The 18,528-nt window shown below is 42.9% G+C and overlaps 1 protein-coding gene across 1 annotated transcript in view; it reads right to left on the reverse strand.

Annotated features, from left to right (window-relative positions):
* Window positions 1–697: 697 nt before the first annotated feature.
* VTI1A (vesicle transport through interaction with t-SNAREs 1A) overlaps window positions 698–18,528 on the reverse strand; it is a 415,946-nt gene continuing 398,115 nt past the window's right edge. The window contains exon 9 of the mRNA XM_059899431.1: window positions 698–1,582. Within this exon, the coding sequence (XP_059755414.1) occupies window positions 1,549–1,582 (34 nt within the window). The 3' untranslated portion in view covers window positions 698–1,548. The remainder of the gene's footprint in view (window positions 1,583–18,528) is intronic.

Consider the following 18,528-nt stretch of genomic DNA (forward strand, 5'->3'; position numbering starts at 1 on the left):
CTCATCTGCACTGTGGAGAGGGAAAAAAGAGAGGCCAACATCTTGCCTTAATCTCTCCTGTTAGCTAGAATTTCTTTAGTTAAGTTATAGAAACCCAATCCATGTTGCCTTAAGCAAAAAAGAGAATTCATGATGGACTTAGGTAATTGGGAGCTCAAGTGTGAACTTCAGGTGCAGCTGGATCCAGGGGTTCAAGTGATGTCAGCAGGACCCAGTTGTCTTCCTGGCTTAATTGTACTGTCCTCTGGATTGCTTCTCAGATAGGCTCTTTCTACTTCATGGCAGAGTGACCACCAGCAGTAAGAGGCTTGTGCCTTTCCTGCTTAAAACTCCAGTGGGAAATTGTGCTGTCTTTTCCAATGGCTCCAAAAAATAAACCACAAGAAGCGTTCCGATTGGCCAATTTGGGTCATGTGCCTGCCCCTGGGGCTATGGTAGGGTCAGCCCCATCTGAATCTCGTGGACTGAATGTGATCATTATAGTTTGGGGGAAGGGTTGTCCCTAAAGGTATGCTGTGTGAGAGAAAAAATATGTCCACTGCCCTCACAACACATGTGAGTACATTACACACATGCGCAGACACACACACACACTCTCCTTGACAAAGAGATTTTAAGCTACTAAACCTACCCAAACATACACATTAGTTGCGACTATTCATTGTATTTACTGCAACCAAATGTCTCACCCTGTTCCAGAGTAGCGCTCGCAGGAAAGATCAACTTTGCCATTTGAAACATCCAACTGGTACCCTTTTTCAGAAATCAAAAGGCGAATTACCTTCCTTTCATTAATCATCTCTTTTCTTACAAGATTTCACCTTTTGTTTTCCTGCACCTTACAAGGAGAAGGTGTGTTTTTATGCCGTGTGTGGATCTCAGTGGTTAACGGAACCCTTTGATTTTCAAGTAAGAGTGAGTTCTATGTGTGCCGAGGAGGCGCCAATAGGCTGGGGACGGTACCTTTAGGTTCACGCCTTCCCCTAGCGCTGGATCGGAAGGGTTAGACTGAAACTTTAAACATTTTGAGCAATACCTAGAATATGTATAATTTATAAGCCACACACCGTTGGCTGTCAAATAGGCGATAGATTTGACTCGGATCTTGTTAATTATCTTCCACATACATTACGCCTTAACAGATCTTCAGTATACTGTGTATCAATATTAATAAGATTATAAAACACTATTGATAATTAGGAACAGAAGAAACCAGGCCTTTGATTCTAGCTGTTACAAATGCCCCTGCCTCTCTCTTGATTAGAAAGCGGCCACTTTCCATTTAATAATATCAGATCAGAACATCCATGTCCTAAAGTGGGTTATTAAGAGACAGCTCAAATTTTTGCACCGGGATGCAAGGGACCATTTGAAAATGAGTATGGGAGTATCACTGATGTGTGAGAAATGTGTGTTTCTTGTCTACCTAATGGGTGGGAGGAGTTTAAGGGGGAGCTGTGTCCACTTTGATCAGCCAGATTTTTCATTGTTTTTATCCAGACAAATCAGATTGGTTTGGTTTTGCAGGATATTCACCAGGATGGCATTTTATCTTGATTTCTTCAGTTGGATGAAAGGGGCCCTGTTAGGAAGACAGAAAAAGGGGCTGGTGAGATTCAAGCCCATCCTATTTTGGATGGCACTTTATTTTCTATTTTCTCTCTTTGGAAGAGCCTCATCTTTTATGTTTTTGTTGGGTTCACAAACTCATTAACATCAAACAGGCAGATCTGCCACTAACTAGGAGAACACAAGCAATTTCATATATAAATAGAAAACACTGAAGCTCGGGTGCTGGGGCCAGGGATCCTCCCTGGGGGTCCCTCACCTGGCAGAGGAGAAATGGGAGGGGAGGAAGCAGGAGGGACATACTGAGGATGTCCTAATGGCCAGCCCCAGTGTGTATGAGCAGCGATCTGTGATTCTCAGGCTTGGGTGCATGGAAGAATCACTGGGGGTGTTTATTAAACACTCAGAATCTCTGGGCGTCTGTGTGTTTAATAAACTCCCCCAATGATTCTGGCACTAAGTCAGATGTTTAGTCCATCTGGTTTTACCATTTATGATTCTTTCACTTGCAAATGATAGAAAACTTTATCCAAACTGTTGAATTCAAAAAGTGGCAGTTCCCTGGCTCAGGAAATAATCTGCCTTCTGATAGAGCTAGAGACACAGCTCAGACTGTATTTCCATTTCTCAGCTCCAGTTCTCTGGTTTAGTCCTCTTCTCAAGCAAACGCCACTGCAAGATCGCAAGATGGCTGCTGTGTTTCCTGACCTCACACCCTCTCACTCCACCACTGGAGGAAGAGAGAGCATCTCTTCCATAGAGTTGCATGGAGGAGACGGTCTTCTCTCTCTTAGAAGGCCCCAGGAACTGGCTGTCATGTGTCCGGCTCTGAGTTTGTTACCTCTCACACCTGAACCAGTCATTATGGCTCACTGGCTTAAACCCTTGAGCTGGGGGTGAATTCAGCTTACTTTAACCACACAGCTGAAAGTGGAGGAGAGATGCATTTCCAAAGGAACTTCAGATACGCTTTCCACAAGGAGAGGAAACGGATCCTGGGAGGCAAAGCATAGAGGTCTACCATCTGCATCTTCCAAGCAACAGTGGCCTGTCCTGTGATCACCCTTACATTTTGTCTTCTGGAAGCCTCGGCTTGAATACTTGCAGTCCCAGACAGCTCACCGCTTGCCCCCTCAGCCTCTATAATCTTCAAGCAATGGCCTAGAATTAGCCATTTGGAGTTCCATCTTAAAGCTGCATGGGGCGTCATTAAAAATGGCTCCTTCATATACTAACTTTGGGCATTCGGCACTTGAATCTGACTGTCACAGTTATGTCCTCTGATCATCCTGTCTGGACACCCTCACTTATTGAGAGAAAGTGTGTATTTTGCATGTTTTGTGAATTTGTCCACTTGGACAAATCTCAAGGACACTCCGTGGATACTGTTATCAGGAAACAATCTTTCAGCCATCAAATTGATTTACTTCAAACAATACTAAAAAACCTACTATGTTCTAGTCTCAGAGATGTGTTTATTTATTACTGATTTTCTCCCAAAGAGGGATGTAAGGTGATTTACAAAACCAAACCAAACCAATCACCACCCAAAAAAGTGATCAAAATAAAACATAGATAAAGACATGGGAGCGAGAGAGAAAGAGGATACAGTAACAAGGAGATGTCAGAGGCAAAGTCTGCAAGCTGTAACTACCAGCAATATTACTAAAAATGGTTTTAAATTTGAGCTTCTTGGTAACCAAAGCAAAGAGGTGACTATGCTATGTTACGAGACTCACCTTGTCAGGAGGAAGAATGTATCAGTTAAGGACTCGGGTAGCCCAAGACTAAATCCTGCTTCTCATTCACCCTACTTTTGTGGTTCTGTCCCTTATCTAATAGCTCTCAGTCTCAGTTTTCTCACCTGAAAAATGAGGTTAGTATTCTATGAGTCCACATCTGTGTAAATGAATAATTAAATAAGTAAATGAAAAGGAGAAAAGGAAAAATCTTTTATGGTAGAATTCCAATTCTCAGTATAGAAGGAAATATGGAAATAGAGAATCAGTATTTGGCAAACATCACAGTAGTGATTGTTTTTAAGCAAGGATCATCAAGAGACGCTAAAATTAGTGGGCCAAAGTAAGATGAGAAACAGGATATTTATATAGTCTCAAAGTATTTCCCTACAGGATATTTATTAATTACAAGGGGAAAACAGTAGCTTTAGTGTAGAGAAACCTGGCAAACACCGCCTCATCAAATGACCAAAGCTGACGTTCCCCGTAATGAGATATGTTGACATCATGTACTGCCTGTTATGATGCACTGAAAAGGGCATAGCATTGCTTTCGTGGTATTCTTGCCCCAAATGCCTCATCTAATTCTAATTTTTTAAAATAAATTTATTTATTTTATTTATCTATTTTTGGCTGCGTTGGGTCTTTGTTACTGCGCACAGGCTTTCTCTAGTTGCAGCGAGCGCGGGCTACTCTTTGTGGCAGTGCGCGGGCTTCTCATTGCGGTGGCTTCTCTTGTTGCAGAGCACGGGCTGTAGGCACGTGGGCTTCAGTAGTTGTGGCGCAAGGGCTTAGTTGCTATGTGGCATGTGGGATCTTCCCGGACCAGGGCTCGAACCCGTGTCCCCTGCATGCGCAGGCTGATTCTTAATCACTGCACCACCAGGGAAGTCCCCTAGTTCTAATCTTGAGGAAAAAGCAGATCAATCCAAATGGAGGGATAGTCTACAAATAATGAACTGGCCAATACTCTTGAAAAAGTGTTAAGGCCATAAAAGACAAAGAAAAAATGAGGCTGTGTCTCAGAAGAAAGGAAACCAGAGATATGACAATCAAATGCAACATGAAATCCTGGATTCAGTACCAGAAAAAGTCCAGTAATGGTATAATTGGCGAAATTTGAATAAGGTCTGTGGATTTGTTAAGGGTATTGTATCAGTGTTAATTTCCTGATTTTGGCTATTTTATTGTGGTTATGCAAGATGTTAACATTGGGGGAATTGGGTGAAGGATATATGGGGATTCTTTGTACTAATTTTGCAAATTTTCTGTAAGTCTGAATTTATTTCAAAATGAAAATTAAAAAAATATATAAGTGGGGTTAGTAATAGATGGTTCTATGTAGTTTTGTGAAGGAGATAAACACAGCGCTTAACTCCATTCTCAGAGCAGGGAGAGCTCAGTCTACATTCGCTCTTATTAATGCTATCATCTGTGGGAACTCTGCAGGCACGAGGGTGAATTATTCACGGCTGCACCCTCAAGGATCGAGCCAGGAGGACTGACAGGCATGCAAACAACCAGGGCATGATTATAGGTGCTAACAGAGGTCAACACAAAACATTTTAGACCCCTTTCTTTGGCTCAGGTGGGAAGTGCACACCATTAGGGCAGAAGAGTTTGCTCCAGGCCAGACAGCAAGAGCTGCCCTCAAATTAGACATCCCTTCAGCCCTCACCAGTAAATCCCTGAGCCAGGCTGAAACCAGCACTTTGGGACAAGTGAATTCTTTTATGCTGACAGGTCACCACGATGAGAAAAATTGAGGCCATGGGTAGGGAATGTGTTAGTGGTGGGTCACGTCTAGGACCCAGATGTCTTCACTATCACCTGATCCCTGAGTGTGGTTTCCAGGCACTGCGTGGGCAGAGGGCTGAGAACTAGGGCTCATCATGCAGGTAGGATCCTCGGAATAAAGGCATGAGTGAATGAGAATGATAACTATATCCACCTTCTAAATCCAAACCTTTCACAAAGGTCATGGCTGGAGATTAGTGCTTGGGGAAGGAGAGGTTGGGAAGGGAACCAGGGAGAAAGCAAGGCTGGTGTGAATGAGTTTTGATAGGGTGAGAAAGCTGTAAGCCCTTCCCTGATCAGTTCCTGAAGGCTAGAAAAGAAAGCTCCTGGGGTTTCAGGAGCTATTGGCAGGAAGAGGAAACTAGTTTGATGGGTTGAAATCCTCTACTCATTGGAACACGACCCCAGTTAAGGAAATATTGATTGACTAGAGCTTGTAAATGATGGAGTGTTTGGGCAGTGTCCCAAGTAATCTGCAAAGCCAGTTTCATAGGAATCACAAAGCCCTAGACATGTATGCAGGGTTGGGGGCATTTTCTCTCCTATGGAGTGGCTTCATAGTTTTTCATCTAATTTTCCAAGAGATGTGTGACTCCCACCAGAAAAAAGTTATGACACAGTTAAGTACCTTAGGGGGAGAAGGCCAAACATTAATCCAACTGGTCAGCTGTGATGGAAGCTTCTTACACAGTTTACTCTAAATCCTGTTCTTTCTATAGTTAAAGCTACAGGACAGCATAGAACTCAAATAGTTAAAAAATTGGGGGTGGGGAATGTTTTGATGGATAATGGGGGCAATAGGACAGAATGTCTAAAATCTTAGAAATTTGATCTCTCTGTGGTGATAGACACTAGGATTGCCTATGTCCTTCAAAGTTCAGTCAAAGGTTCATGGCTTCAGGGGGTCCTCTGTCCACTCAAATGCCCAAAAGAAGTCTGCACAGGGTTCTCCCTGCCACCCTGCCTGCCCCCCACAAATGAGACTGACCTCGCCTAGGTCAAAATGATCTCCATGTTGTTAAATCTAATGGACACTTTTTGTCTTTGTCTTGCTTGACATATTGGTATCATCAGACACTGTCATGTTTGTTCCCTACTTTTCAAACTACTCTTTTCTTGGGTATTGGTTAGAATAATTCCATTGAAAATAACAGAAAGCTCAGCTCAAGCTGACATAAATTACAAAGGAGACGTTTTGGGGAATCATATGTCATTCAAAACACCAGTGGTAAGTGGGCTTCAGGTACAGTTTGATCAGGGCTCTGGCTCTGCAATCCTCTTAGCTTTGCCCTCTCTGATGGATTAGCTTTGTCCTCAGTCTGGTTTCCCTGATGGTTGTAAGATGGCTTCCAACAATAAATAAAGCTGTTTAGGTTATCTCTAAGAAGGAGAAATAATTTACCTTTGCTCTAATTGGACTATTTTTAACCAATTACTGTGGCCAGGGGAATGCCATGTGCTATTTGGCTTAAGTCTGGGCTATCTAACCCAATTACTGTGACAAGGGGCTGAAATTACCCCAGGAGCTAGAATGAGGGGGATCCCATCCAAAGCACAAGGCTGAAGGGCAGAATGGACGTTGGAGACATGGTCATAATGCCCCACACTCCATGATTCTCCTTGTTTTCCTCTATTTCACTCTCTACTCCTTATCAGTCCAACACTTCCTCTTGTACTCATCTCCTAAATGCCTAACCTATGTTGAACTGCCCATTATAAGTTCTTCAGCTCCTTGTACTTCCTCTATCAAATTACTCGTCATGTTTTATTAAAATTCATTGACTGATAACTCTCTTCCTCATCAGTCTAAAGTCCATGAGTGCATGTGTGTACTGTTCACCCTGTCATGCGTCAGAAGGTCTGCAGCATCAACCAGGCACTAAACATCCGTGTTAAATAATGACCTGAGTATCTAATATTCTAAGTGATTTCCTTATTGAAGTCGGTAATATAACCCTCATTTCATACATGAGGAAACCGAGGCTCGAAGGGGCCAGAGTGCTGTGAAGGACCAGATCTGGAATTTGAACTCTCAATCTTGGTCCAGAGCTCACATTCTTTCTGCCGCTGCCCTGGCCATAAAGGAGAACAAACAATCTGTAAAGACTGAGGGTGTGGCATCCTTATTCCCGGTAGAGGTTGGCTGCAGTTATGGGAACCCGAGCTCTTTATCTATTACTTGGGATGTCACCTCGTTTTCTTCTGGCCAACTCTCTCCCAACTCTCACTCTGTTGCTGCCCCTTTTTTCACATCATGTCCCGGCCCCAAAGTCCCACCTAAGAGAAGGCTAAAGGGCTCAGATGGGAGGAGAATGTTGGCATTTTAAGATTTATAATAATAACATTGAGTCAGCCCTTTCCATATATGAAGCATACCTCATTTAATCATCATGACAACCCAAGAAATAGGAACTATTATTTTTTCCATATTTTACATTTGTAGAAACTGAGGATTAGAAAGAGTAAATACCTAAGGACACAAAGCTTGTAAGCAGCAAAATGTGGGTTTGAAGCCGGGCCACCTGAACTCAGAAGCCATAGTCTTAATTAAGAAGCCATAATTCAGAGGAGAAGGAGTAGAGGGTGGGGAAATAAAGTATAGTTTACCTCTCTGCCCTCTCTATTGCCAGGTGAGAGGTGAAAAACTACTGTGACTTGTTTGGTTTTCATAAAATAAAAATTTCTCCCTTTGAATTGCCTGGTTTAACATATTTCCCCCTATATTAGCAATACCCATTTATGAAGCCCTTACTATATATGCAAAGCACTGCACTGCCATAAGTGAAATGTCAAGGTAAATAAGACATGACCCCTGCCCCCCAAAAATTTATATTGCAAATAGCAGAAACCAAACTGGCTAAAACAAATAAGGAATAAATAGGCTTAAATACCAGAAAATTCCAAAGAATAATTCTGACTTCAGGTACAGCTGAATCCAAGGGCTCAAACATTGCTATTATCTCTGTTTCTGCTCTGTCTCTGACTGTCACTCTTACTCTTTTTAAAAAATATATTTATTTTATTTATTTATTTTTGGCTGCGTTGGGTCTTCGTTGCTGCACGCTGGCTTTTCTCTAGTTATGGTGAGCGGGGCCTACTCTTCGTTGCAGTGCATGGGCTTCTCATTGAGGTGGCTTCTCTTTGCTGAGGAGCATGGGCTCTAGGCATGCGGGCTTCAGTAGTTGTGGCACGTGGGCTCAGTAGTTGTGGCTTGCGGGCTCTAGAGCGCAGGCTCAGTAGTTGTGGCGCATGGGCTTAGTTGCTCCATGGCACGTGGGATCTTCCCGGACCAGGGCTCGAACCCGTGTCCCCTGCATTGGCAGGCGGATTCTTAACCACTGCACCACCAGGGAAGTCCCCATCACTCTTACTTTCCTCTGCTTTCCTCTGGGCTCCACTGCCAGGTGAACTATTTCCATATGATGACCCTGACAGCTCCAGAATCAAACATCTGACCAGGGGAATGAAATATGCCAATTGGTCTGGGTCACATATGCTCTTCTGGACTTGGGTGCTGGGAGGTACAGGAGAGAATAGAGGGAGATGGTTCCCTAAAGGAAAGTCAGATCCTTTGCCAGAAGTAGGAGGAGTAGATACTAGACTGGTAGAAACAAAGCATGGCCATCATTGCACTCCATTTAACAAGAAAGGGGGTCCATCGGCAGATGAATGGATGAAGATGCAGTATATATAAATACAGTGGAATATCACTCAACTCAACCATAAAGAAGAATGAAATAATGCCATTTGCAGCAACATGGATGGACCTAGAGATTATCATACTAAGTGAAGTAAGTCAGACAGAGAAAGACAAATATCATATGATATCACTTATGTATGGAATCTAAAAATATGATACAAATGAACTTATTTACAAAACAGAAATAGACTCACAGACATAGAAAACAAACTTACGGTTACCAAGGGGGAAATGGGGGGGGGAAGGATAAATTAGGAGTTTGGGATTAACAGATACACACTACTATATATAAAATAGATAATCAACAAGGACCTACTATATAGCACAGGGAACTATATTCAATATCTTGTAATAATCTATGATGGAAAAGAATATATATATATGTATATATATGTATATGTATATATATATATATATATCTGAATCACTTTGCTGTACACCTAAAACTAACATAACATTATAAATCAACTATACTTCAATTTAAAAAATTAATAAAAAACAAAAACAAAGAAGAAAGAGCATGGTAAAAGACATGTGTCAGGATAAGGTGACATGTCCTCCTCTTCAAAGAGACAGTCCTAGAGTATTTGGGTCTAAGACAGTTAGAAGGGACCTCCTTAAGACTACATGGCTGAACTGAACCTTGAAGAAAAATACTGAATTAGATAAACAGAGAAGAAAGAGCGAGAGCCTCATAGATCAGGGTTGGGGGGAGAGGCGTGGTAGAGGCGAAGGATTGGAGGGGTTTAGGAACAGAGGGTGGAGCAACGTTGTCTATGACAAGCGAGAAGACTGGAACAGTGAGGGTGGTTTTTCTTGGCCTGAGCCTTTCCAAGAATGAGAGATAGGCGGGATCACTTCCAGTTTTGAGGCTCTTTGTAGATAAAATGAAGAAATGCCAAAAGAGTGCTAAAAATTCTTTTCTATTTTAACTCTTTTTTTTTCTGTCAAGCAGACCTGCCTCACTCTTTTATTTTATTTTTGGCCGCGCCGTGCGGCATGAGGGATCTTAGTTCCCCGATGAGGGATCGAACCTGTGACCCCTGCAGTGGAAGGGCGGAGTCTTAACCACTGGACCGCCAGGGAAGTCCCTATTTTAACTCTTTACATTTAACAAAGAAACAGTTTAACACTTCTCCCCAAACACAACCCAGGCAATCGTTCCATTCTCAAGACAATCAGAGGATTTATAATTTACCTTATCACATATCACTTGGGCTATGTGGTCCAGCCATGGCAGAAGGGAAAGATGCAGGATAAGCATCTTCTTTCATCTTGTCACAGAACCTCAGTGATTGGATGTGGAGCTGAATTTGGAGAGAACACTGAAGTCTTAGCCAAAAGGCATTCCTGCTCTACACCAGCCCTGCTCTAGGCTCATCAGAGGACTGGTCCATGGGGGTGTGATTGGGTGAATTCATCAGTGCTCGGCGCAGAGTGGGAGATGGGGCTACCATGTTGCTGACCTCCAGGGAGCACCATCCACATCAGAGCCCTTGCGAATGCTGCCCTTGAGTTGTGCACACATGACAGGGTGGTGTGACTTCTAAAGAACTGGAGGAAGACATCCAATCCCAGCAGATACACCTACCCCAGAGAAACATAGCTCACCAGCCACATTTTGCTAAAAATCACTAAACAACAATCTCCTTGGTGTTTAGCTCTCCCTAGTATCAAGTGTCAGAAATACAGTTTGTCCAGGATTCTCCACCAGGAAAGAGTCAATCTTTAAGGATGTAAAATAATTAGTCTAATGGATAATTCTAGGGTAATTCATCACCATCAATGTAGAAAACATTCTGTCTGTTCAAAAGCATCTGCACAAAGATGGTATGTTCTTTGGAAGGAATTCCTGGAGCCCCTTGGTTTAAGCAAATCCAAATAGTGAAAAAAATGACTATACAAAAAGGCTAACTCAGGGGAATTATTCACTTTACAAAAAATATTTCCCTGCAGTATTTTCTTCTACACCAAGCCCTTGTTAGCATGTGAATAACATGAGACCATTTTATAAAAATAGTGATGGCCTCATCACTCGTAGGGGACACTCCTGTTGCGGGGATGATGGACATCAGGATTGGGAAATGTTTACAGAACAGGAACAAGACCTCAGCTGTTATAACAAGGACCTTTTCCCTCATCAGATCTACGCTCTAGCAACTCGAAGTGTTACCAGCCGAAACCTCCAGAGGCCCCCGGGAGACAGCTGTGGGACAGAGATGCCATCTTAGATTTCATAGGAGGGAGGGAAATCCCGGCTCTGAGAGACTGAGTGACTCATCCAAGGTCACCAGCAAGTCAGTGGGCAGGGTCTGGGGCCCTCCCTGCTCCTGGAAGCCCTGCCCTAGTGTGCTGTATATTTTTAAAGGCTCAGAGGGTCCTCCCTCCAGAAGCTCCACTCTCCTCCCCTTGAGTGTGGGCTCCACTCTGAGGAATAGACAATGGAAAGGGAAAAGTAGTAACTTTACAGTGAAGAAACCTCACAAGTACCACCCTAACTAAGATTAACATCAAAGTTAACATCGCCAGTAACAAGATAGGTTGATGTCATGTGTCCCCAACATGATGCAATGAGAAAGGCACATTATCTCTGTAATATTCTTCCCAAACCCTAGAACCTCAGTTTAATTATAAGAAAACACTAGTCAACCCCAAACTGAGGGACTTTCTACAGAAATACCTGATGACTACTCTTTAAAAGTGTCAAGATCATGAAAACCAAGGAAAGACTGAGAAATTGTCCTAGACTGGAGGAGACTAAGGGGACAGGATGACTAAATTAATGTGGGGTCCCAGATAGGCTCCCGGAACAAAAGAAGGACATTAGCGGAAAAACTGGGGCAATCTGAATAAGTCTGTATTATTGATAGTTAATAGAATTTTACCAATGTTAATTTCTTAGTTTTGATAAATGTACCATGCTTATGTAAGGGGTTGGTGTTGAGGAAGCTGGGTGAAAGGTGTATGGGAACTCTCTGCGCTATCTTTGTAACTCTTCTGTAAATCTAAAATTATTTTCCCCCCAAAGTTTTTGTTTTCCAAGCCCAGAGGTAATTTAAGTGCCCAGTCCTCTGCATCTTTTCCTTCTGGGATGATGGGGCAGGATCAAGGCCTGGTTGCACATTTGGCCAGTCTGGGCAGCCTTGGCTTCTTCTGGGGAAAGAGCTGCATCCCATTCCCTAAGTTCTGCAGAACGTCATACCGCCCGCCCCATCTTCTGAGATGAGCTCAGCTGCCTGTCAGAGTGTGATGGTACCCAGGACCGGCACAGGGGCTCAGCCAGACAGCTGGGCCTGCAGAGCCAGGGAGGAAAATGCACACAGCCTATACGGACTCAGGGCTCAAGGTGCTTCCCACAATGGCTTTCTAGATTTAGGGAATCTCATGATTCAAGAATATAAAGTTCAATAACTGTCTACCTATCAAACTTATCAATATTATGCACACGCGATGGCCAAAAGGAGAGGAGGGGACCCCAAAGGTTTTGCGGGTCTATGGGGGCAAAGATCAGTGTTTCTTGTCCACTCTCATAGTCTCCAAAGATGGTCACCATCCATTTCCTCTCTCCAAGTACATACAGGCGGCTTAACCCATCTATTGACCATCACTAGGTTGAATCTCTTTCTCCTACACTTGAATCTGGGTTGGCTTTTTGACTTGCTTTGACCAAAAAAATGTGGCAGTAGTGATGCTGTGCTAATTCTGGGTCTAGCCTTTAAGAGTCTGGCAGCTTCCGCTTTCCCTCTTGAAGCCAGCTTCCACAAAAGAAGTCCCGGAAACCCTGACACCCTGAGACCACCATGCTGTGGATGGCCCTGAGACCACCATGTTGAGCTGGCCACGAGCGGAGGCCAAATTGAGGAACAATGAAGTTCCAGGTATGTGAGCGACACCTTGGAGCTTCCAGCCCAGTTCAGCTGAATGAGTGATCTCAAGGGATGCCCCAAAAAAGCAGAAGAACAGCCCAGCTGATCCCACTCACCCCACAGAATCATGGGAAATAATCATTTCAGTAGAACCTCAGCTCCAAGAAAGCAGAGGTGTTTGCTTGTGTTGTTAATAACTGCTATAAATCCAGAACTTAAAACTGTGTGTGGCATGAAGTTGTCATTCATTAAATCTTTGCTGAATACATTTTCTAAAACCCAAAGCCTCCAATCTGGATGGTTTCAGGCTGACGTATGGAGGACAGCGTCACCCACTGGCAATAGGTGGCATTGCAGGCCAGCTCTATTAGACAAGAGGGAATCACAAGAGTAGTTAGGAGAATCTCAAGCTTATAGACCAGAGATGAGTGAACTTTTTCTCTAAAGGGGAAGATAGTAAATATTTTAGGCTGCCTGGGCCATGTAGTCTCTATTCCAACTACTCAACTCTGTCATTTTAGCATGAAACCAGCCATAGGCAGTATGTAAGAGAATGAGTGTAGTGTATGTTCCAAAAAAACTATATTTACAGACTCTGAAATTTGAATTTCATTTAATTTTGCATGTCACAAAATATTATTCTTCTTTTGCTTTTTTTTCAGTTATTAAAAAATGTAAAAACCATTGTTGGCTTGCAGACCGTATAAAAAATAGATAGTGGACCAGATTTGGCCTCTGGACTGAAGTTTGCTGCCCATCGTTATTAACAATCTCCAAGTGACTCAACGTGTGGGAGAAGAATTCAATTTCCAGGGCAGATAGCCATAGACTATTCATTTTTAAAGTAGTATTATTCATAATGACTTCATGAATATTCATAGTGATTTCTGCATTCTAGGCACTTTTATAGCCAATATGCCTGGATGAGAAAGCACCATACAGTAGCCAAGTGAGAAGAACCAATCCTCAAACTGGGAATGCCAAATCCACTACCCACTTCATACTTCCTCCCTCTGAGAAAGAGACGGCCCCGGGCAGGAGGGAGCAATGGGAGGCCCTCGCAGATGGGGTGACGCAGGAATCAGACTGATGAAGGAGTTAAGGAAGGAAAGGCTGTGAGTTTGTTCCTTGCATGGTCCAATTAGCTCTTGGCTGCAGTTTGCACCCCTGGCTCCAGGCAGCTAATCTTGTGTAGGTAGGAAAGTGGACCTTCAAGGGAGGATCATTTCCAAATCAATGCCTTTCCAATTGCAGGACAGATGAGTCATTTTAGTAATCAAACTATCAGACAGTTGTTAATGTTTCTGTGTGTGATCCTGGCCCATTTTGACCTCTGGAGGTGTATTATGGGAGAGGCAGAGACCAAAGATGACAAGATGTCATTCTGAATGAAAAAGATTATTTTTAGAAAACCTTTAGGATGAAAAAGTCCAAACACATACAGAAGTAGAGAACAAAGTAGAAAGAACCCCTATGTACCCAGTCATCCAGGTTCAAGGGCTGTCAACTCACAGCCAAAGTTGTTTCATCTTCAGTCCAATCCTAGATGACTTAGGAGTAAATTCCAGATAACATGCCATTTCATTAGGCAAGAGCTATTTTAACTACCTAGGAATTAATTATTTAGACTTCTAAAACAACTCAAAATTCACATGGAAAAATGAAAAAATAAAGCAAAAGGAAAGCAATAACGAGGACCCGTACGACATCTACACATTTACATGTGGTTAATATGTTCCTTAAATCTCTCTTGTTTAACTGAATTGAAATTCACACAACATACAATTAACCATTTTAAAGTGTATAATTCAGTAGCATTTACTGCATTCCCAATGTTGTACAGCTACCACTTCCCTCTAGTTTTAAAACTTTTTCATCACCTCAGAAGAATACCCTGTACCCTTTAAGCAATTACTCCCCATTCCTCCCAAACGCATGGATTTGAACATGTATGATGTATTTTGATTCACTATAGTTATTATTACTTTTATATTTAATTTCCCTTCCCCACCTTTGGCCAGTTCTGGTTGGTCTTATGTCCTTTTGACACAATTATATAAATCTTTGGTAGTTTTGCTTTCTGATATAACAAATGTTCCACTCTCATTCTGCACCTTTAAAATCATATTGTTAGTATTAATATTGATATTGTTATTTTGAAACTATTTCATATATAGCAACTAAGTAATTACGTTAGTGTTCTTAGGAACCAAGATTTTTATCATCAAAGAATTACATATATAAAATCAAACAAATTAAAGTAAAATCCAGTAATTCTAGGTTAGAAACAGATATTCATTATAAACTCATGATGTAGTTTCCCTTAAAAGAATATTTTCCAGCACTTTCCACTTAAACACCTAGAAACAATGACCAATCCAGCAGAAGAGACAGCTCCATTTGCCCAGACTATGGTCTCTAAATACCATTTCTCACTAAAACTAGGGCTCTTTGGACAAAGACTGATGTTGGTCTGGGGCAAGAAATTCATATAGGTTTTTGTTTGTTTGTTTGTTTTGGCCATGCCACGTGGCTTGTGGGATCTTATTTCCCTGACCAGGGATTGAACCCGGGTCCTTGGCAGTGAAAGTGCTGAGTCTTAACCACTGGACTGCCAGGGAATTCTCTCATATAAGTTTTTGATAGACATTTATGTGCACATATAAGTTTGATATCTAACTTACAGAGACTATCTTTATTTAGTGCTATTGGCACATCAAAATCATATTTATTGCATCTGAAAAAGTTACAACTTGTATACATATTTACTCTTTTCTTTTTAAGACTAATTTTGAAATGTTAACAATCCCCATCAAAGCAGTTAAATAAAGCCATACGTTGAAATTAGAAGTACTGATGTGGATACCCTCCAGAAAATACCACACTGTACAAGCCCTAGTTGATCATAACCTCAACAATTTATTATGCAGATAAAGGCTTAACCTACTGTGAAAGTAGAACTTTCAAAGAAGTTCTGCAAATACTGGGTTTTTCTGTAATTACATACAGAGATAACAATGATTCCAGGGCTGCTTTTTCCCATGAGGTCTGATTAAGGCACGGTGCTCCCCTTGGTCAGAGCCAGACTGAGTTCTGGGCCAACTTTATGTAGCCATGCTCAGCACCACTGGGATACCTTGACGATTCACCCCAAAAAAGTTGAGGTCTCTCAACTTTCCCAAGAGGGAATCCAGTTAATAATAACCAATCACTCACATTTGTTTAACATGGACCAACTTTTCAAAGCATCTGCGATCTTATTTAATCCTTCCTATATTACTGGAAGTAAGTAGGGCCGGTTTTATCATCCCTAAATTACAGATGAAATTTAAAGCCCAAGAGTGTGATGCACACAGGAAATTAGTGGCTATGGGTCAGGGAGGACCTCAGAAAGAGCCGAGGGCCCAGACCTCAAACAGTGCTGTTCATGCAGCGTTCATGTTCCACCACCAGCGGGTCCCTTACTTAGGCTGCCAGACACAGAATTCTGGAATCCTGGAGGCAGTAGACACATACTCTCAAGAGCCATTCAGTCTCTATCTTGAATAGTCCAGATTGGCTAGAAAGAGGGTGTTTGATCTGATGATGGGCCATCTGGGGAATTACAAAGTCTGAAGGGAGAGGAAGACCAGATAATCCAGCCTTCCCAGGATACTGTCAGGTAAACTGGACCTGGAAGGTTACCCAAGTTCACACTGCAGAGCAAGGCCCAAAACCCCCATCTCTTGCCTTTTACTCCAGGCCTTCCCATCATCCCTCACGGATGCATTAAGAGGTTTGGGCAGTGGGGGGATGGGGCGGGGGGAGGAGCACGTCAGCTGCTGGTTAGCAATGTGCTCAGCAAGCCCAGAGGACAGGGGAGATGCAGCAATGCCTTGGGCAGGAGATGTGTAACAAATCGGTGCATCTTCCAGATGAGAAAACCACACAGAGAGAGGCAAGTCCACTCCGAAAGAATCTTCCCACCTCCTCTCATTCAACCTCCGCCTCACAATCTTGCTCATACACAGGCTGTTTCTGTGGCTGGGTTAAGTGGTGTGTGCATTCAACTCTTGGAGACAGAACAGCATGGTAGCAAAAGCAAAGGCTCTGCAATTGTACAAACAAGGTTCAAGTTCCAGTGTGTTATCTAGGTGATCCTGGACAAGTGCCCAGCTTCTTTATGTCTCAATGTCCTCATTGGGACTTCCCTCATGGCTCAGTGGTTAAGAATCCGCCTGCCAATGCAGGGGACACGGGTTCGAGCCCTGGTCCGGGAAGATCTCACATGCCGCGGAGCAACGAAGCCCATGCGTCACAACTACTGAAGCCCGTGCATCTAGAGCCCGTGCTCTGCAACAAGAGAAGCCACAGCAATGAGGATCCCGCTCACCGCAACAAAGAGTAGCCCCCGCTCGCCACAACTAGAGAAAAGCCCATGTGCGGCAACAAAGACCCAACGCAGCCAAAAATAAATAAATTAAAAAAAAACAACCAAAAAACCCCTACTTTTCAATGTCCTCATCTATAAAATAGGACATCGTAATAGTGAGTCATCATGTGGCTGGGACTATCACACGGAGGGCACATGCGAAGAACTGAACACAGGGCTTGGATATTATAGGGGCTCCATAAATGGTGGCTTTTGTTATCCACGAACTTCTGCTGAGAACCAGGAAGGTGCTCTCTACTGAGCAAGTCATGGTGGGGGATACAGAGATGAATAAGATACAGTCTTACTGTGCAGGAACTCACAGTCTGGTAGGGGACGGATGGGCGATAAAGAAGCCACTCTACCTAGTTTGACAGAAGTCCCCTCCAACGTACAGAAGAACAGGATTCCAACACAGCCATGTTGTCCACCGCCCTGAAAGCATCCTTAAGGATTAAAGAGATCAAAGTAACAGACAGTAACACTGACAACATGAGATCTGCAGAGTGCAGACAGATCCCTTCGAAACCTCAGTCTCTTGAAGGTCACTTGGGGTCAGGCAAGCTTCCCATGTCACATCCATGAGACTATATTGGCCACTTATGACACTTCTATTTGGGACCATTCTTGGGTTTTGAATGTAGTGGGGAGGTGGGGAGATCCCATCAATCATTCATAAGGTTAGAACCATCTTTTCCTCATTGAAAGAAAAGATACTCAACATCATCCCAAGAGTAAGAGATCTACCCTCGTTTACAAAGCTTGTTCCTCTTATTCTACTTTCAGTTTCAAGATTCTACGTACTCAAGATGAGACTACCCTTGGCCTATTTTGCCTTTATTGATACATTTAATTTTAGGCTTGGGGATATGGTGACTGGACCTGAGGGCACTTTTGTGGTCTCCAGATGTTCCCTGGTTCTTAAAGGGGAAACCAAAGCTAAGCCTTCCTGTGTCGCCCTCTCCCCACCAGCTCTCACACTGTCACATGTGCCCCATCAGCATACAGCTCGGTCTGCCTGCTTTCCACTTTCTCTGAAGAGCAAGTTCTGGCAGGAACTTTTCCCATTTGGGGCTCCCCTAAAGGGAAGGCCCAGTTATCTTGTTTATATATCCCTGATAAGCTTCCCCATTTACCTGACTTGCTAAGGGTTATCATTACAGCAACCACATTTTCTAAATCCATGATCAAAACTTGAGAGCTGACACCTGGGAAAAGGGAATAGACCCTGTGAAATATAGTCATACCAGGGAAAATGGGGACATGTCGGGGCGAATGCAAGGATAAGACATTGAGTTTTGGGAAAACAGGGAAAGGAGCAATTCTTTCTGAGAAAAGTCAAAAATAGTCAAAGAAGAATATGTAATCCAAAACAGGCTCTCAATACATAAAGATAAATGGGGCAGTTGGTGTGGAAGTTGGGTCCTGGGGCAGATCTGGGGCTCC

Source organism: Balaenoptera ricei, chromosome 16, assembly GCF_028023285.1.
Source record: "Balaenoptera ricei isolate mBalRic1 chromosome 16, mBalRic1.hap2, whole genome shotgun sequence".
In the NCBI taxonomy this organism is placed as follows: Eukaryota; Metazoa; Chordata; class Mammalia; order Artiodactyla; family Balaenopteridae; genus Balaenoptera; species Balaenoptera ricei.